This window comes from Typopeltis vanoorti, chromosome 8, assembly GCF_054136105.1.
Source record: "Typopeltis vanoorti isolate ZY-2024b chromosome 8, IOZ_Tvanoo_1.0, whole genome shotgun sequence".
Lineage (NCBI taxonomy): Eukaryota > Metazoa > Arthropoda > Arachnida > Uropygi > Thelyphonidae > Typopeltis > Typopeltis vanoorti.
Window position 1 is genome coordinate 80,151,643 of NC_143556.1, and position 21,757 is coordinate 80,173,399.

The window sequence follows — 21,757 nt, forward strand, 5'->3', positions numbered from 1 at the left end:
TCATCTTCTGGAGCGTACAAATATACACAAGAAACAAGCTATACTACAATCATATGGTTCGTTAAAGACACTGACTAACCGCTACCACAATTGTTGGCCTGACCTCTGGTGAAAAAAAAAAAATTATACATCAATGCTAGAGTCCTATTATTTGTGTTGTCTACTATATACATATATTAACATCATTCCAGCCAGTTGGAGTGGAATGGTTTCTAATACTAGCGGATTGGCTAGAGTCCTGACTTATGTTGAATCTTTCATATTATGTTGGCTGAATGTGTGCCATCCAGATCCTTGGAATTTTCATACCATCTTTATTGTTGATATTTGGGTGGTTTATCAGGATTTCGCAGGATTCTTTAAATTTTCTTTCGTACCATGTTTTTGTGCGGTGTAAGGAGCAGGTGCTTTTCCAGTTGATTTGGTGTAAGGTGTTAAGTGCATGGTCTGAGAGGCCTGCTTCACCATAATGGTTATATTTAATGTGTCTAATGTGTTCTTTCTTGCGTATAGGGATTGTCCGTCCTGTTTCACCAATGTACGGTAAGTTACAGGTGCAGCGGATGCAATAGACTCCAGGATGTGCTAATGGGAGGAGAGGATCCTTAGAAGAGCTGAATATGGTTTTAAGTTTAGTGGGTGGTTTAAAGGTGGCATTGAGGTTATAATGTTGTAGGATTCTGTTGATTTTTTCTGATAACCCTTTAATGTATGGGATGGCTATGGTTTTACTGTAATCTAGATTCGTTTTTGTTGTGGTTTTGTAGAGTATTTTATTGACAGTATTTTTGTTATAACCATTATTTATGAATGTGTCACTAATGATTTTTAGTTCTTGTTTCAGGGCTTGCTGGTTAGAGCAAATAGTTGTGGCTCTGTTTTTAAGGGTGTTTATGACTCCATATTTTTGTGCTGGGTAGTGGTATGAATTCACATGTATGTATTGGCCCGTGTGTGTTGGTTTTCAGTAGACCGTGAAGGATAGACTGCCTGAAGGAAGATGTGTAACTAGTGTGTCTAGGAACGGGAGCGAATTTTGGTTTTCGATTTCGATGGTAAATTTTATGCGTTCGTGTTGTTTGTTTAGGTGGCTGAGGAATGTGTTTAGCGTTTGTCGCCCGTGCGGCCAGATCGCGAACACGTCGTCAACGTATCTGAGCCAGATCGTCGGTCGAAGCATGGCGGAATCAAGAGCCCTTTGCTCAAAGGTTTCCATGTAGAAGCTTGCGATTGGGGGAGGGGAGGATAATGGTGAGCCCATGGCTGTACCTTCCTTTTGTAGGTAGAATTTGTTTTGCCACACGAAGTAACCGGACTTTAGTACGTGGGCAAAGAGGGCCGTAATGTCGGGTGGAAATTTGTTCTGTAGTAGGAGAATTGTGTCATTGATGGGGACATTAGTGAAAAGGGCAGAAACGTCAAAACTGACTAATAAGTCATCTTTGTCGAGTGTTATGTTTTTGATTTTGTTTATAAAGTGTTGTGTGTTTTTTATGTAGGAGGGGGAATGACCTACCAACTCCTTGAGTGTTGCCGCTAATTTCTTGGCTAGGTGGTAATTGGGACTGTCTATTCCTTCCACTATTGGTCGAAGGGGCACATTTTGTTTGTGTATTTTCGGAACCCCATATATTCTGGGTGGGGGGGGGCGTAGTGGGGTTTGAGTTTTTTAACTGTGTCTGGTGGCCAAGAAGTGACGGACTTTAGTAGTTTTTCTGTTTTGTCCTTTATCCTTTTTCTTGGGTTATAATTGAAGCCTTTGGCTCTTCACATATCTAATACCTTATAATTTACTATTTTATATGTGTTGTTATCGGCTACTAGTTGGTTCATTTGCAGTATGTATGTTGACCTGTCAAGGACAACAGTGGCACTGCCTTTATCAGCTTTCGTTATTATTATGTTTTGTTTGGCTTTTAATGATTTAATTGCTGCTAATTCTGTTTTAGTCAGGTTGTTCTGTATGGTTTTCTTGGTATTTAGGACATTACTGGTTTCTAGTCGTATTTTGTCTGCTATGTTGTTAGGTAGGGATCTGATGCCTCTTTCAATGTGGTAGATAAAATCCAGTTTGTTTACCTTTTTAAGCGCTATTGCGTAGTTCAGTCCTTTATTCAGCAGCGTGAGTTCGCCGTTGTTCAGGGTGTGGCTTGATATGTTAATCACATGGTTCTTGCTTGTCGGTGGTTGGTCGCTCCTTGTCTCCCTTGTTTGTTGTTCATTGTTGTTTCTCGGGGAGGAAGTCCTCTGATTGGCCGCCATATTTTGCCGTTGTTTTAACCTGTGGAATTTTTTCTTGAGTGTTTCTTTGTTCTTTTCCAGGGTATGCTTGGCCGAATTGTCAGTAATTCTTTCAAGTGTTTGTAGAATGTCTGGATTAACATAGTTCGATAGTTCTGATTGTAATTTAGAAACTAGATTTTGTGTTGTAGCTAGGTTTCGGCGGGCTGTTTGGATCTGTTCTCTAAGCATTGCTTTTTCTGTGCGGTCATAGATACTGAGTGCCTTAGCGGACGTAAATTTCTTTTTTAGTCTGATGCAGATCGGAATGAGGTTATTGTCTCTGCATCTTTTTAAAAAGGCCAGCCGATTGATCAGGAGAGAAATAAGAATCTTTAGCTTACCATAGCGATTGCAGCGCTTGTGGGTATCATTTCAATGGATGATCTGAATCCTTTCTTTTAGGCTTGCACGGTGATCCCAATGCATTTTTGGAAATTATGGAGACAAAACTACCGTGTTTGAATAAAAACTTTAGTTTAATATTACTAAAATTTTACAATTCGACGTTTAGACCTTTATGTCAAGGTCATCTTCTGGAGCGTACAAATATACACAAGAAACAAGCTATACTACAATCATACTGGTTCGTTAAAGACACTGACTAACCGCTACCACAATTGTTGGCCTGACCTCTGGTGAAAAAAAAAAAAATAAAAATAAAAAAATAAATAATAATAATAATAATAATAATTATACATAATAGGTGTATACATAATATACATAATTATTATACATAATAATAAATTATACATAACACACCAAAATAAAAAATGATGGTACAACATGACAAAATTTCATGCCGGCTGGGGCGTCGCCCGGTTAAACAAGGCCCCCGTTGTTTTCGCCAGGGAACCAGGGCGAACGGCGAAAAGTCAGCTACTGGAACAAATCTGAAAACAAACCCCAACTCAACATCACCAGAGTTAAAGATCGGTACTATCAACGTAAGAAGCCTGAATGGCAAAGAAATGGAGCTAGCTGAGGAATTAGATAAGTACCAGATCGACATAATAGGGGTGACTGAAACAAAAAAGAACAAAACTGGTGAGATCTTTCTGAGCAATAAATACAAAATGTTATATTCAGACAATGACAATCAAGGAAAAGAAGGAGTAGCCATAGTATTCAACACAAAATACGAGGCTAATCTTCTTGAATGGCAGTCAGTCTCAAGTAGAGTAATGTGGGCAAATATGAGAATGGGGAACTGGACAATGAGACTTATTTGTGCCTATGGTCCCACAGAAGGTTCTACTAAGGTAGAAGTGGAGGAATTTTTTGAGGCTTTAGAAAAAGCAACTGACACAATGAAAAAGGAAAAGTTGGTCCTTGTTGGGGATCTAAATAGTAGAGTAGGAAATGATTGTGAGACATACAAAAATATTTTGGGAAAATTTGGAGAAAAGAGCAAAGCTAATAATAATGGCAAATATCTGTTGGATTTCTGCTCAGGACATGGACTGGTTATTACTAACACCATCTGCCAACATAAAAATGTGCACAAATTCTCATGGAGAGAAGAAGCTAGGAATAAGAAAACTCTCATTGACTATGTTATTGTTGATAGTGATGTTTTCTCCTTGGTGCAGGACACCAGAGTGTACAGAGGATTTGAAATTGGAAGTGATCACTATTTAGTCTTGAGCAGGATAAAATTGAATTTCATATTGAAAAGAACAACATGTAAGAAAGTTTTAAAGCAAATAAAAGTTGAGCAGCTCTCAGATGTGAACTGTAGACTAAAATACATAAATATTATTGAAAAGAAAATGAAAGAGTTTGAGAACAGGAATCAAACCTTGGAGATTCAGTGGCAAACTCTGAAGGAAACATTGATTGATTCTGCCAGAGAGGCATGTGGTGAGGTTGTGTGCAAGGATAAAAAAATCAGAACTCCCTGGTGGACACAGGAAGTTAAAGAGGCAGTGAAGGAAAAGAAGAAAGCATATCAAAAGTTCCTGGCAAATAAGTCAGCTTTTACTCGTACAGAATACAGAGACAAATGTAAGAAAGCTAAACAGTGTGTAAAACTAGCTGAACAAAAGTCATGGGAGGACTTTGGCAAGAATATAGAAAATAAATATCAAGAAGGTGGCAAAATATTCTGGAGGTTGTTGAAGAAGCTTAGGAATGGAGGAAAGAGTGCTGTAAAAGGAATTAGAGATGATAAAGGTGAAATGAAAACAGGAGAAAAAGATATCCTTGAAGTATGGAGTAATTACTTTGAAAAACTGCTAAATGAAACAAGCAGTGATGACAGCACAGTGATAAAAAACACTGACCAGGCATGCAGTCAGGAATACATATCCATACTTGAAGTAGAAAAAGCCATCAAAGGCTTGAAATGTGGAAAGGCAGCAGGAGTAGATTATATTCGACCTGAAATGCTGAAGTATGGTGGTATAAGAGTCTTACAGTGGCTGGACTGCATAGTTCAGAAAGCCTGGACAGAGGGACGAATTCCCGATGATTGGAGTAGAGCTCTCATAGTACCCATATATAAAAAGGGAAATAAAACTGAATGTGAGAATTACAGAGGTATTTCCATACTGAGTGTTCCTGGCAAGATCTATGCAAGTATACTTGAGAAACGGTTGAGAAGAATTGTGGAAGAAAAGCTTGGTGAAGAACAAGCTGGATTCAGGCCAAATAGAGGCTATCAGGATCAGATCTTCACTTTACGACAAATAGTCGAGAAAGCATGGGAATATAACAAAGATCTGTATTTAAGTTTTGTCGATTTGGAAAAGGCATATGACAAGGTGCCAAGAGAGAAGCTATTCAATACGCTGCAGTTATATGGTGTCGGGGCATTATATCGAGCAATACTTAGTCTTTGTTTGAGTTGTAAGTCAGTAGTTAGAATTGAAGGAAGTACAGGAAGATGGTTTAAAGTTAAATGTGGTCTGAGACAAGGATGTACATTATCCCCTCTGTTATTCATTATCTATATGGATCACATTATGAAGGAATGTGGTATTAAACCTGACATCAAAATTGGAGATGTTAATGTCAGCTCTTTGCTTTATGCGGATGATGTTATACTTCTAAATAAATCCGCTACAAGTCTGCAAGATTCTCTGACTAAATTGAATAGCTGTTGTAATAGATATGGTATGAAGGTCAGCAATAAAAAGACAAAGACAATGAAAATAGGCAGAATCATTGAAAATGTCAACTGTGTTGTGAATGGAGAACCTGTGGAACAAGTAAAACATTTCAGCTACTTAGGCACAATTTTTACTGAAGATGGTGAACTAAATATAGAAATAGACAACAGAATCAGCAAAGCTGGTATCGTGGGAAGTCAATTGAATAAATTCATATGGAATAAGAAAGAAATTAGTTGGAACACTAAATTAGCTGTATACAAGACTGTGTTCAAACCAATTTTAACTTATGGATCTGAGAGCTGGGTCAGAAGTAAAACACTTGACCAAAGACTAGAGACCGCAGATATGAGAGTCCTGAGAAAGATTAGAGGCGTGAACAGATGGCATCAATGGCAATATCATATTAAAAATGAGGATATTAGGAAAGAACTTGACATTGTCAGCATCCAGGAATGCGTTAGCAGAGCTAATCTCAGATGGTATGGTCACTTAAATAGAATGGGAGAGGAAAGATTAGCAAAACAAGTGTTCTCTGCCAGGTTGGCAGGAAAACGACCCAGAGGAAGACCAAGATATAGGTGGATTGATACGGTACAAAGTGCCTTAGACGATAGAAATATAAGATCTGATAATGTTGGAGTCTTGACAAGTAGCAGACTGATTTGGAGGAAAATTGTAGATAGGAAGTTAGTAATGATGTAATTTTTTCATGTAGTACTGTCATATCCTGTACACCCCTTGAGGGTACATGGCAGGAATTTGATGATGATGATAATTATACATCAACGCTAGAGTCCTATTATTTGTGTTGTCTACTATATACATATATTAACATCATTCCAGCCAGTTGGAGTAGAATGGTTTCTAATACTAGGGGATTAATATGACTAGCGGATTAATAGGAAATAATAGGACTCTAGCGTTGATGTATAATGTTTTTTTTTTTTTTTCTCTTTTTTTTTTTTTTTTTTTTTCCACCAGAGGTCAGGCCAACAATTGTGGTAGCGGTTAGTCAGTGTCTTAAACGAACCAGTATGATTGTAGTATAGCTTGTTTCTTGTGTATATTTGTATGCTCCAGAAGATGACCTTGACATAAAGGTCGAAACGTCTAATTGTAAAATTTTAGTAATATTAAACTGAAGTTTTTATTCAAACACGGTAGTTGTCTCCATAATTTCCAAAAATGCATTCGGATCACTGTGCAAGCCTAAAAGAAAGGATTATGACAAGTTTGTTTCAGCATTGCAATTATCTTTTGAGTTGTATTTGCAATCTTTGCTACATGGCCTGAACTTCAACTTTCTATCTACTAGCACTTCAAGATCCCTAGCCCGATCAGTTTCTTTGAGCACAATCCCACCAATAATAATATGTCATTGGATATCTATTTATGCCAAAGTGCATGACTTGACATTTACTGACATTGAACAGACATCCTTTTCCTCATTCCCACAATTCCAGCCCTATTCAAATCATTCTGCAAGCACTGCATTTCAGCAGCATTCCTGACCCGCCCTTCTCCCATCTAACCGTAACATGTAAAAAAATTGCGAACAGTAAGTTAATTCACTTAAATCTTTGTAGCTACAAAAACCATTAAATCCAAGCAATGCAGCCACCTAAGAAATGACTGCAACAACAACAACCGAAAAAAAAAAAAAAAGTTCACATGATCCTTCACAATAGCACTATTAAAAGCAAAGATTACTAGAATGCCATAGCCATACCATACATTAGGAGAATATCAGAAAAAAATAGAACACTACATAAACACAACATTAAGGTAACTTTTAAACCTCCTGCAAAATTAAAAAGTATACTCAGCTCATCCAAAGATCCCCTTGCCCACTCAAGGATTTGCAAAATTCAGTTATTCAGTGCACCTCCAACCTACCCTACATTGGAAACAGGGTGCACCATCTCAGAAAAGATGAACATAAAAGCCACATCAAATTCCTCCACTATGGTTAAAAAGGTCTGTCAGATCATGCACTTCAAACATGTCAGAGAATCAACTGGAAAAGCACAAGTCCCTGCACCACACCACAACCTGGTTTGAACGAAAGTTCAAGGAAGCTTGTGAGTTGCTAAAATATCATCCAAAACTAAACAAGAATGATGGAGTGGTAATTTCAAGAATCTGAAGAGTATCTGCAACCTATGTAGCATCTGGAACATGATGGCAGAACCCTAATATAAGAGGACTGTAAAGATGTGTTTAATGTCTTCTGCTATAGAATTTTATTTTAATTTATTTAGAGATCCCCCCCCCCCCCATCTATATATTATAAAATATACATTATTATAGTTCACCCACAGTTTGGCGTCTTGCCAAGAATAGTCAATTCATGCTGAAGGGGAGAAAGAAATGAAGGACGTATGAAATTGGTCACCAACACGCAAAATCACGTGCTTTATAGGTAAAATTTTCCAACTGTTATACAAGCAACATAGTTAACTACAATGATCATAAAAGAGAAGTTAATTTTACGACGTGTAATAATAAACAACTCATCCCGCAATACGGACTGATTAACCTATTATCGGAATAGATTCTCTTCCTGTTGACGTGCAGAAGTGTCAAAGGGTCTCGAATCTGTGGGCGTACTATCTTCTTCTCTCTTCCATCATCTATGTGGATGATGACGATGAGGCCGAATGAACTCTTTCCACTTCCGTCTCCCGGGAGAGTTCGAACAATTTTATCCAGTTTGGTGTCGCTTGTTGTGATTTGGTTTTCAGGTCCTCTTTTATTTTGTCTATCCATCTAATTCTGGGCTGTCCTTTGGATCTTTTACCTTCCATCATTGTATTCAGGACTTTAGATGGTAGTCTTTCTGCTTCCATTCTGGTCACATGGCCAAACCATCGCAGTCTTCTTTCTTGGATTTTGTCTATTATTGTTATTTCTTGTTTTAGTTGTTTCTTAGTCGATCCAGCATAGATACTCTAAGTAATCTTCTTAGCCAACCCATTTCAGTAACTAATAATTTTTTCTTTTCAGCCTTTTTGAGATTCCAGCATTCACTTCCATAGAGGAGTTGAAAGTTTATTTTTCACTAGGTTAGACTATAATAAATTTAGCTTAATCCTTTATCCCAGTGAGAGCAAACAAAGTTTGCGCCTGAAAATATCTTCAGGACTGAATATAGTTTTGCATTATGGGAGATACTGGGTTAGGAGTGTTGGTAGCTTGCTCCACCTTTGCTACGAGTTGCCTTGGTGTTACCCAGGTAAGATAGTACAACACTATATTCAGTCCTGAAGATATTTTCAGGCGCAAACTTTGTTTGCTCTCACTGGGATAAAGGATTAAACTACTGCTTCTGCCTTTGCTCTCACTGGGATCAAGGATTAAACTAAATTTTTTATAGTCTAACCTAGTGAAAAATAAACTTTCAACATCTTTCTCTAAATCCAGCGTAATTTAAAAAAAGGTGGCAAACCTTTTGGCAACTCCTATAGGTAAAGATGACCTTGCTACTGCTTCTGCCTGGTATCTCCAGTCAGAAGCAGTAGTTTAATCCTTTATCCCAGTGAGAGCAAACAAAGTTTGCGCCTGAAAATATCTTCAGGACTGAATATAGTGTTGTACTATCTTACCTGGGTAAGTAGTGCAACACCAAGGCAACTCGTAGCAAAGGTGGAGCAAGCTAACAATATGGATATTGTTATGCATTAAGGGATTGGCCACTACCCAGACTAGTTTCGACCTTTATTGAGGTCTCTTCAGTGGGAACCAGGCCCGGAGTTGGAGTGTTGGTAGCTTGCTCCACCTTTGCTATGAGTTGCCTTGGTGTTGCACTACTTACCCAGGTAAGATAATACAACACTATATTCAATTCTGAAGATATTTTCAGGCGCAAACTTTGTTTGCTCTCACTGGGATAAAGGATTAAACTAAATTTATCCATAATATTCGTACTTTTGTTACTTGTTTGTTGTCTCTTGCCTTCCATATTTTATTAAGTCTTCCAAACGTTTGGGATGCTTGACTGATTCATCTGTTTATATCTTTTATAATTTCACCATTGCACTCAATAACTCCTCCAAGGTAGGTGAAGTTTTCTACCTGCTCTAGATTCTTACTATCAATTTCAGTTTTCAGATTGGTGCTTCTTTTTCCTATTTGCATAATTTTTGTTTTGTGCATATTTATGTTTAATCCAGATTTTATACACTCCTTTATTTTATCAGAAATTCACTGTAGATTTTCTTCTGTGCTTGCAAGTAATTTAATGTCATCTGCAAATTTTAAAATTGTCACATTTTTCCCATATATTTTGATTCCAGAGTCTTCATTGTTTAAGGCCTTATTGGTTGCTTCTTCCAGTGTAAGATTGAACAGGTCTGGACAGATTGCATCCCTGTCCTACTCCACTGTCTGCGTGGAACCATTTGGTTAAGGTGTCCTCCATTCATACTGCACTTTCAGATTTCTCATACAGATTCTTTATTATTCTTATGATTTTGTTGGGAATTCCAAATTCTTCCATAGTTTTCCATAGTTCTCTTCTACAGATTGAACCAAATGTCTGACGAAAGTATGAAATTTATGTAGCAACTTTGGTTGTACTCCAGTGTCTTTTCTCTTAGCTGTCTTAAGGTGAACAGTTGATGAATTGTGCTTCGCCCTGTCTGAAACCTGCTTGTTCTTCTCCTAGTGCCAGTTCTATATATGGCTTAATTTGTTTTTGGAGTACTTTCGTAAAAACCTTACTTGGAATACTGAGGAGGCTAATGCCTCTGTAATTATTGCATTCTGTTTTATCTCCTTTTTTTGTATATAGGAGTTATGACTGATTTGGTCCAATCAGTAGGCACTGCTTCGTTTTTGTAGATCCTTTCAAATAATGTTTTTAATGGTTCCAAAAGTTTTTCCTTTCCTGCTTTTAAGAATTTTGCATGTATTTGATCAATGCCAGGTGCTTTCCTAGTTTTGAGTTTTTTTACTGTGTACTATTATTTCTTTGGTAAAGATATTTGTTTCCTCTTCCATTTCAATAGCTGGAATCGTAATATTCTGGGAGCTGTTTTTATTATATAAATCTTTGAAGTATTCTTCCCATCTGGCCATTCTTTTTGTGTTTTTCTTTCAATTAGTTGTTCCTCTTTGTTTTTGATCATTATAATTTTTGTTGTCCATATCTTACTAATTTGGTCTATTTGTTTATATAATCCATGAAGGTTATTTTCTTTTGATAGCTTTTCTGCCATTTTGCATTTTTCTTCTAACTAGTTATTCTTGTTTCTTTTAACTAGTTTTCTCATTTCTCTGGTTAATCTATATTCATTTCTGTTATAGTTCTGTTTTTGTTTCTTGCATTTCCTTTGATCGCTTAACCTTTTTACTTCATTCGAGATCCAGTCCTTTTTACTTTCTCTTTCTGTGTAACCTATTGTTTTTTCTGCTGAATTTAATATTATTTCCTTTAATTTTCACCAGTGTTCTTCAATGTTTATATTCTGTTTTAGTAGTTCCTTCAGGTTTTTATCTAGTTCTAGTTGATATTTTCTTAGAATATTGTTGTCTTGTAGTTTTTTTACATTCAGTCTCCTTTTGACTCTAAAAGTACTTCCAGATTTTAACTTTATTCTTAGGTTTGCTAATACTAGCTTATGGTCTGATCCACAATCTGGAGAAAACGATATGCAATTTAGGATACTTGATTTCGATCTTTGGTTTACAATAATATAATCTATCATATTCTTGGTTTGTCTGTCTGGTGATATCCATGTCCATTTTCTTTGGGGTTTTGGATGTTTAAAAAGAGTGTTGGTTATTGTTAGTCTATTATTTGATCAGAAGTTTAGCAGTCTTTCGCCACGTTCATTGCTTTCTCCATACCCGAACTTTCCGATTACTCTTGGCCAGTTATCCCAGTCTTTGCCTACTTTTGCGTTTAAGTCCCCCATTACAATTAGGAGATCTTGACTTGATGTCTGCTGTACTGCTTTTTTGCAAATCTATATAGAACTCCTCAATGTCTTCTTCTGATGATGTCGAAATTGTTGAGTATACTTAAATAATAGTTAATGATCTGATTGATGTTTTGAATCTTACTTTAATTATCCTAGGTGAGGTAGGATTGTAGGACAATAAAGAGTTTTGAGCCTTTGGTTTTAATATAAGTGCTACTCCTTCTTGGTGTTTGTTGTCCTCCCTGCCTGAAGTTAAGATTTTGTTCTGTCCATGGTGGAGTTCTCCTTTTCCAGTCCATCTGGTTTCGCAGAGTCCAATCACTTCCCATCGGTAATTGTCTAATTCATGCAGTAATATTTCCAATGCTTCTTCCTGGTGAAGAGTTCTTACATTCCATGTTCCTATGCTTGTTATGTTTTTCCTGTCTGTATATATGCAGAAACTACAGTTTGAGAGGAAAGAGTCACCCCCTCGCCCTCGAGTTTCTCTAATAGCACTGGGGGGGGGGGTAAGAAGTAAGAGAGAGTAGAGGGAAAGAAGAGTAGAAGACCAGTCTCCAGATATGATATACCAAGTGTATATTGTATGAAGTAAGATCAGGGTCTAGCTTGGGTATCTCAGGTTTGCCGTGCCCGTACTCACCAATGTGAGCCCCTGGGAATAAATATAGGCGTACTATAATATATAGAATTATATTATAAAAATTATTTTATTTTATTAATTAATTTATATTTTTATATATGTTTTATTTATTATTATTATTTTATTTTTACCAGAGATCAGGCTAGGGTAAACAATTAACAAAGCATTTAGATTTATGTACTGTCATATAGCTTGTGTCATGTGCATATGTATGTTTTCCTGACATGACCTCGATACAGAGGTGAAACGTTGTGTATTATTTTCATAATTATAAGTAAAGTAATTACTCCAACATTTGTTTTTGTTTCTATAAATTCATTATGAATCGAGGGAACATAGCTTTGAAGCCAATTCATGGAATGATGTCGAGAAACACGTCTAGTCATTTCCTGATTGTAACCTATATACCAAAGTACCATCATGTGGTTTGCTTTCTCTCTCTCTCTCTCTCTCTCTCTCTTTGCAGTTGATTTATCAATTGCCTTCACTAGTTTCCTCTCTGGTTACTCCCTGCATGTCTTAGTGGATGGCTTTTTCCCTTCTTCAAATTTCAATACTATTGTCAGGCTACTCTGGGGATCTATAATTTTGTCTGAACTCTTACTCATATACGTAAATGACTTTCCTCACAAAACTGAAATCCTATCCGTAGCTGATGATGATATCCTCCAGTTGTCTTCTTCAGTGTACCTTAAATAGTGACCTTCATCATTCTTTGTTAGGGTCAAGTTCTTAGTGAACTTCAAAGCTGCCAGGATTCAGTCTTTTTTTTATTTCTTATTGAAAACTTGCTTCACTTTTCCTAATTTTTGATACTACACAACTCAGATTCCCTAAGCAAGACCAGAATTCTCTTCTTGATTAGATTTCAACTCTGGCCTTTTCTGGCACACATCATCGTAGTCTCTATAGTCTCCGAAAATACTGCTGTCCCTTTTTTTTTTTCTTTTTTTCTTCTTCTTCTTCTCCTCCTCCTCAAGACTGCTTCTTGCCCGTGCAACTACTGAAACTAAATAAATCCCAATTCTTCTTAACTTGGATTATTTTTCATTCAGAATATTATTCATTAGGAGGGTAGTGTGGATACACAAACTCCAATTAATAGCTGCCCCCCCCCCCCCTTTATCTTTCATACTCACATGTGTACGTGTGAGTTGAAATTTCATTAACCTGCGTTTAAAGGTTCCTATATTTCATCTGTCACAGAGACATTATCAGGAATACAATATTAGAATTGCAATAGCACATACAAAAACACAGAGAATAATAAGTGGACGAAGTTAGAATATACATGTCAAGTTCTATGAAATCAAACTGTTGCAGTCTATTCTCTACTGGGTACAGAGAGGAAGTTCTTGCTCACCTCTATAGCACTAAAATAATGCCGTGTTTAGTGCTTTTGTAAGTATCTGCATCCTCTCACTCTCAGGCAGATTTTCCATTTTTTCCTTCAACACACACACACACACACACACACACACACACACACACACACACACACACACACACACACACACACACACACACATTTCATTTTTAAATTTTTATAGATTAATCTTTTTGTATAGATTTATATACATAGTTTAAAGAGAGAATTTTTTATATATTAATTTTTACATTATTCAGCATCTTATTTTTCGTTGGCTATGTTTTACATAAAGATGTTAGGAAAATTATATTCTTGATTAATCCTTTATCCAAGTGTAAGCAAACAAAGTTTGTGTGTGAAGTATCTTCACGAGTAGGCTACTTGTGTATAGAGGCTAATGACTTCACATTAATTGCTAAGTTTTAAAAGAGGTAAACCGTGAGTAGACATAACTATATATAATAAATAACGGAAAAACTCACGTAGAAATATTATTTAATGGTATAATTTTCGCCCGTGTGTCACAGGCATCTTCAGTACAATTAGGCACAAAAATCAAACATTAACTGACAATTCCAAAAAGCGCCACCTAAGTAGCTGGTGTAAGATAACTAAAAAGGTCAATAACTTTCCTAAAAAAAAAAAAAAAAAAAAAAAAAAAAAAAAAAAAAAAAAATATTTAATACAATAAAAAGTTAGGAGAGATTAGCTGATTTGTAAAGTACTATCTCCCATAAAGGGGATAGACGTAAGCCGTCGGATCTGTTTAAGTTAGGAGAATGAAGTAGAGTTTCACATGCTTCTTTATAAAGGCGTTCCATGAGAAACTGACTTTTGTGAAGCACTCTTGTCTTTTTCCAATGAACTCTGTGTCTAGTGAAGATGGCATGTTCTGCAAGTCCAGACTTTTCAGGTTTAAAGTATTCAATATAAGATTGGTGTTCTTCTAGCCGAATGGAGGCAGATCTTCCCGTTTGTCCGAAATAACATAATCCACAAGAGCACGGAATCTGGTAGACACCTGGATGATTAAGATGTGGAAGCTTGTCCTTTGGAGAAGCGAGAAAGGTGGAGATTTTTCTAAACGGTCGAAAGGCAACAAAAATATTCAGTGGTTTTAAAATTTTTGCTATACGTTCACTGATGCCTTGTATATAAGGGATGGTAATGCGCGTTATTTCCTCTGTGTTTGAAGAGGGAGACATATTAAATCTACTCAAAGTTCTTTTAATGAAGTAATTCTTATAGCCATTAGATAGAAAGGAAGAAGTTATATATCGTATTTCTTTCTGTAAAAGATCGTCTGTAGAACAAAAGGAGTGGGCCCGATGAACCAGTGTTTTAATAGTTCCTGCCTTTTGACTGGGATGGTGATGAGATTCCGCATGGATATAATGGCCTGTATGAGTCTTCTTTCTATAAACAGAGAAATGTAGGTTACCATCTGGTTGGCGAAGAATTAGAAGATCTAAAAAGGCTAACTGCTTATTTGATTCTACTTCTAGGGTAAACTTGATCCTAGGATGAAATGCGTTTAACTTATTGAGAAATTGTTGAAGTTCATCAGAAGAGCCATTCCATACAGCAAAAATGTCATCGACATATCTGAACCAATGAGTAGGTCTGGGAGAAATATTGTCAAAGATACGTTGTTCAAAATGTTCCATAAAGAAATTGGAGATAGCAGGAGAGAGAGGATTACCCATTGCTGTTCCTTCAATTTGTTGATACAACTTATTTTTAAAAGAAAAATAACCAGAATTTATTACAAAATCAAATAAGTTTACAATGTCTGAAGGAAATTCCTGTTGTAGTAATTCAATACTTTCCGAAAGAGGCACATTTGTAAATAAAGAAACAACATCTAAACTGATCATGATATCAGAAACGTCCAAATGAAGATCTGAAATTTTATTTTTAAAATCCAAAGTATTTTTTATATAAGTATCAGTTCTTCTAGTTGAAGAGGAGAGTAAATTAGATAAAAATTTTGAGATTTTGTAAGTTGGGCAACCTATACAATCTACGACTGGTCTTAACGGAATGCCTGGTTTATGAACTTTTGGAAGACCATACAATCTAGGTGGACGACCGAAGAAGGTTTTAAGTTTTTTCTTTTGATCTTCATTCCATGTAGATACATTATCTATAAGAGAATTAAGTCTCTTCAATTGACTCCGGGTAGGATCCGATGTAAGAGGCCTATAAGTTGAATAGTCGTGAAGTAAAAGAGACATTTTTCTCTCATATTCCTTCCTATCTTGAATCACTACAGCCTTCCGAAATAACATAATCCTTGTGGATTATGTTATTTCTACGTGAGTTTTTCCGTTATTTATTATATATACATTAATTGCTGTGGTATCCCATAATGCAAAGCACATCCTTTTGAGTGTGCTTTGCATTATGGTTTGTTTGCATATTTGTTTTAATGCTATGCATTATGAGTAAGGCCACTATCCAGACTGGTTTCGACCTTTATTGATATCTCATCAGTGGGAACCAGACCCTGAAGATATGCTAAGGTATGTTTTGCATAATTTTTAAGCCATTATCTTGGCTTAAAAATTATGCCCATCTTTTCCAGACTTTTTCTTGTATCAAATCCAATTAATAAGCATTTCCTAGATTTTTGGTATGCTTGTATCATTTGGCTCATGTCCTGCTTATCCTGTTCATTAATTCCACACTCATTTGTGATGGAATTGATTTATGTGAAGTTAATTTATTATTATATATGTAAGCTTGTCACATAACAAGGTTTTTGTTATGCCATAAGTCTCCTATTGGGAGGGGGGGGCACTATAAACAATAGCAAAGAGTTTTTGAGCTAATTATTAAGATATTCAGAAAGTTTGCAAATTAATGGTGTGTGCATGTGTAAACATATTAATGATGAACTTTGCCAAGCCTTTTGACAGGACATAGCATGGAAAGTTTGTTGCATAAGTTGGAAGACATGGGATTGGATTAAACAGTTCATTTTAATAGGATGACTGACAGACAGGTATCAAAAAATAGTGTTTGAGGAGAGATTATTGAACTTACTGATATTTTGCTGGTTATTGAACTAGCATCATCAGAGCACAAATTACAACCATGGCTAGTACACAGCACTCAAAATAGTTGCTAGAAATGATTCCTGTTCTAACTGAAAAAGAACTCGTGTCCTAAATAAGGTGCCCTCCAAGAGACTAGATAACCATAAAGTTAATTTGGAGAAGTCGGGCTATATTTGGTCTCAAATGACTGTTCCCCAGATCTTAATGGCAAATTAATGCAACTATACTTAAGGTGGTGGTGATGGGGAGCTTCATAGCCAGTGTTGATTCTAAAAATCCTCTTTCAGACCTGTGGTAACTTTTGTGTAGCATAATGTCGTTTTCCATTTAATCCATTGTGAAGAATATTCATGGCATGATCCTGAATTATATATGAAATCATATTGATGATTGCAGATGTAAATTTTGTGTTTTCAGAGCAGGTGATCAAAGTAAGCTAATTGATGGTACAAGAAAATTTGCCCCCCCCCCCATACATAATAACATGATTCCTTAAGCAAACAGGTGAGGATAGCCAGTTGAATGTGTGGCTTCAAAGTGGCATGGAGATTATATTTGTGGCAAACTTCAGTGTTTTTGCTTTGATCTTGTCTGTTATTGAGGGATTGGTAGGTGACATGCAGTATTTTATAAGGGTTTTAGTCATCAGCTAAAACCCTTATAAAGTTTCAAGAGCTCAGTTTCAAGGGCTTTGCCATTGAGCAAATGGCCCTGGTTCTCTTTCTCTATCTCTGTATATAAGGGTTTTGAGGATGCCATATATGTAAGTATGATTGCATTAATTTGCTGTTAAAATCTGGGGGATAGTCTTTTGAGACCAAATATAGCCTAACTGTTGAGCTAGGTGTGGTGTGATTTATTATATAAATGCCTTCCTGTATGTGTGTGTTTTCTATAAACAGAGAAGAATAATGGAACCATTTAGTAGTCAGGTCACTATTGTCTAGAAAGGGAGAGATAGTTGTTACACATGACAGTAGAAAAAATAAAGTATTTTCAGATTAGACTGTTTAAATGTGCTAAAAATAATTTGATGTGTCTAGGCCAGGAGCGGGAAACCTTTAGACATTGGAAGGCTACATATCACTTCATGGATTCCTCATAAGACTGCACATTTTGAAAACATGTAATAAATTTTGCAAAAATTATAGAGGTCATATGATACAGTATGAATATTAATATCAAAATGTTAAAAATCTCTTAAAACTTCTAAAAGTGTTTTATTTATTTACAAAAGAATTAATAATTCAAAAATGGAGTTCTACAAATTAAGCATCTCAACAGTTAATAAAACACTTTATTTTATTATATTCTAGGAATACAGCTTTATGTTAATTTATTTAACTAAGTGGAAATAATTTAATGACTTATTTGAGATTGCTTATTGCCATATAAGAAGTGGATATTTGGTTTCAGCATTGTTGTCATTAGCTTCAGGTGGTCTTCCAGGTGAGTTGGACAAAGGGGAGCATTAGGTTTGTGAATTTTAGGGACCTTCATATATCCAGTGTGGTTTTAGCAAAAATGAGCAATTATCTTGAAGACCTTTCTACATGTCAAATTGGGATCCTGTCAAATAAATTAATCCTTTGCCGGCTTAGCAAAACAGCATAAAATGAGATACCCCATAGATAGAATTTAATGTTTATTAGAATCACTATTAATTTGTTGAACCATTTCACCAGATTATTTTAATATGACATTAGACAAAAATTATGTTTTATTGCATATGTGCCAAAATCAGTTCTATGTTCGTTGATCATTTCATATGACACGATGGTGGTGTTATTCTATGAAATGATATTACAAAAAGCATTTGAATTTTTCCCCTCTGATTATTTCTTTACTTGTAATGAATTTCCCTTTTATAAGTTTTCAGCTGATGTAAAGCTTCCACCTTGCCATAAAAAATTTGTGGGTTAAGTCTTTGGTGTTAAGGCCCACCCCCACTGTGTAGCACAGATTTTCATGAAAACCTTTGATTGTAAATGATATTTTGGCTCCAGAGCAGGTTGCTCATCCATATTATGTAACCTATGGTACCATCCTTGGTATTATATGTTTCCAAATTTCCATAGGTGGAATGGATTATCATGATTGGGGAAGGGTTTTTTTGCATTTGCAGTTCATCGACTTTTCTTAAATTTATTTTAAAGGTGCTTGATGGGAGACTTGAAATCTCTTCAGTGCTATATTTATCATCAAATCCTTATTTGTGTGTCTGTTTCAGAATGTCACCTTGATAGATGAATATCCCATGCTGCATTATACACTACTGTGGTTTTATTAGGTATCTGAAACCAAAATAAGTGTTACTTGGAAATCACATTTGTTACTTGTGTCTATTTAAAATATTCAAACAAGTCCAGGAACATAGTAGAAACTACTATTAGCAGTGTCTGTAGTATTGTTACTTAAGTAATTTCTTTCGTAGTGTTCTGTGTTTACTGAACATATTCCATCTGTTATCATGATTACTTAATGTTCTTTACATTTAATTTAAAATGTTTCAAAATATGTTAATGCAATTTGTATCTGTCCCAACTTCTTAATACCATTTGTGGGTGGTATTGGGAAGAACACGGACTATTCTTATCAAATGAAGAAATGATCTTTACTAAAGTTTTTTTTTTTTTCGTGTCTTTCTTATGCAGAGCTTGAAAAACCATGTAAGCTAAGCATTTCTGAAAGCAATCACACGAGTCCATCAGACGATGCAGGTATTGAAGCTGATACAGAAGCTGAACCTGAAGCCGATGGAGATCATGAAGAGAAACTAATAAAAAGTTTTAGTGCTATAGTATCTAGCTTCCCTAAAATAAACAGAAATTTGAATGGCGATAGCCTGAATGAGTCTGTTCGCACTTTAAAGAAAACTGACATTGCTGTTGAACAGTCCCATAACTTAAATCCAAATAATAATGAGAAAGAAGAAAAGGTACCAAATGAAGTTATTGCCAATTCTGTTATGCCTGTAGAGAATGCTGATGTATGGAAAGAAGTGAAAAGAAGGTCAAAATCGTTTTCTAAACAAAAGGTAAGTGTTTTGCATCTTTTTTTTAATAATTTATTTTAACTTTTTGTCAGTGTATGTTTCCAATATTCAGAATTTTTTTCATAAAAGAATGCTTTCCTTTTAAAAGTAAATATTTATTTTGAAAAAAATTAAGATATAGTTGATGCTCATTTTAGCAGACTTGTAGGAACCACAGAAACAGCTGATTTAATAGATAGTTTGCTATAGTGAATTTATTTTTTAGCATATTGTACCTATGGGACTTTCCAGTGGTTTGTTTTAATGAGTAAATTTGTTATAGCGATGTTTGCTATTAGTGAGAGTTATCTGTAATAACAGTAACAATAGTGTTACTGTTATTACAGATAACAGTAATAACAGTAACAATAGTGTGAATGACAGTTTGGTTTTTTGTTAAACTTTTTATTTGGTATAAGGTTTTAGTGTGAGCTCCATATATATTCTGCTATTTCTAGATCTCTAATTCTGTATTATAGTTGCATTTCCTCTTCGGATCATTTCTGTTGTAAATTTTATCCTTTATAAAATTTAAAGGGGGATGGGGAAAAGGTTTGAGCAGCCAGGAAATTGGTTCATTTCTCAACACTGCCAGTTTCTGTAAATTGATTATACCATTCCTTGACATTTATTGCTAGGCAGATGAACTTGATAGATTCACCTTATTGCACACATTGACTTGCTATGTTGTATAGTGAAAAATCAGCTAGTTTAGTAACTGTCAACTTGGTTTTAAAAATATCAGCATTTAAAATATTCATGTTCTTTTGTGGTATAATCATTTGATATTTTAATTATGTTTTGAATCAGTGCACAAGCTTAAGGCTTTCTATTTTTAGGACAGAAAATGATTCATTATCTTTTTTGTTGTCAGTTAAATAGGCACCATTTTTAAAATTTACACCTTGATTGCGAAAATGCCCCAGCTTGGCATAACCTGTAAGTATTTTGTTGATGAGGAGTTAAATCAGCCCAAGGAGTGAGATCTAATCCTGTCTGATGATTTGTGTATTACAGGGAAAAGGTAGGTGAGCTGAGATGCCATTTTGTGAGAGAAAAAAGGGGAGAGTGCATCGAAGGTGATGTTATCCTTGCCCTATTGCAGTGTAGTATGGAAATCGGTGTTTAAGGCACTGGTTGCAGGTGATCTTGAAGTTTGGGATGTCTGAGCACTGGATGGTTTCTCAAATGAATAGAACAAATGAAATTATTAATATCAGCAAAAGGTGTGTAGATAAAGTTTGTTGTGATTGAGAATTGGTTATCTATGTATAGGAAAAAGAGAATATGTGCTGGAACAGAGCCCGGAGGCATGTATTGGTGGTGAAGTTGAAGGAGAGAAAACTATTTGCTATCCATTTACAGTGAATGACAGTTTACTGAGCAAATTTTAGGTGAAATATACAAGATTTCATGATGTACATACAAGTGTGGAATATATAAATAAATTACTGTACAATAGAACATTTATACAACAGCCTGTCATCCTATTTTTCCTCTTAACAGTATATGCAATTGTGTATTAATGTGCTCCTACATACTTGAACAATCTAGTTTCTTAACAGAATGAAATAATTAATGTTGCTCAGAATTTTTGTTGTTGCTCTTAGCCTTATAAAATCTGTCTTAAAACTTAATTATTTATTATATTTGGATAAATTACTTATGATAGTTATTTTGCTAATATTATTTAATGGAAAGAAAGAGAAGCTTGATGAAAATATGTCTAAAATAAAAAGGCATATTGAAAATCTTTCTAGGATATTGGTTGGGATGCTACTACATAATTTTGGGAAACCACTACTGTACTATGTAATTCTACTGCAAACTTTCTCAGTTTGTGCTTGCTAGTTCTTAGGTAACTGAAACATATAGATTTTATAATTTTATTTCCTTATTTTCAGCTATTATGCATAAACAGCTGAAATGGGCAACTTGTACAATAACTGGCTAGCCCTATCTGTTTATCACATTCAGTCCTAACGATTTCAAAGTATTCAATGCATTTTGTTGAATGTGTATTTCCATAATTGCAGCTTCCATATGCTAAATATGTTAGGAGAGAACTACATTACAGCAGAAATTCTCCACCATGTGGATGCTGAGATTTCTGGTACTTAATCTTGCACTTTTCAGTTCTATGATTATAGAAAAATGTGGTACTTCAGACATGTATAATGTCTGTTATTGTCAAGTTTGAAACGCTACTGTGGTGTTTATCATGAAAGAATTTCATATTTTCACTTTCATGAAGTATTTTTGTATAGCACTTTTGTGGATAATCATTAATCACGTTTTTTGATTCCATCGAAATTTATTTTACCTTTTA

At 35.3% G+C, this 21,757-nt stretch overlaps 1 protein-coding gene across 1 annotated transcript in view; it reads left to right on the forward strand.

The window, feature by feature from the left end:
• larp (La related protein) overlaps nt 1-21,757 on the forward strand; it is a 321,561-nt gene that overhangs the window by 171,880 nt on the left and 127,924 nt on the right. Inside the window, exon 11 of the mRNA XM_090396411.1 lies at nt 19,049-19,431. Within this exon, the coding sequence (XP_090252537.1) occupies nt 19,049-19,431 (383 nt within the window). The remainder of the gene's footprint in view (nt 1-19,048; nt 19,432-21,757) is intronic.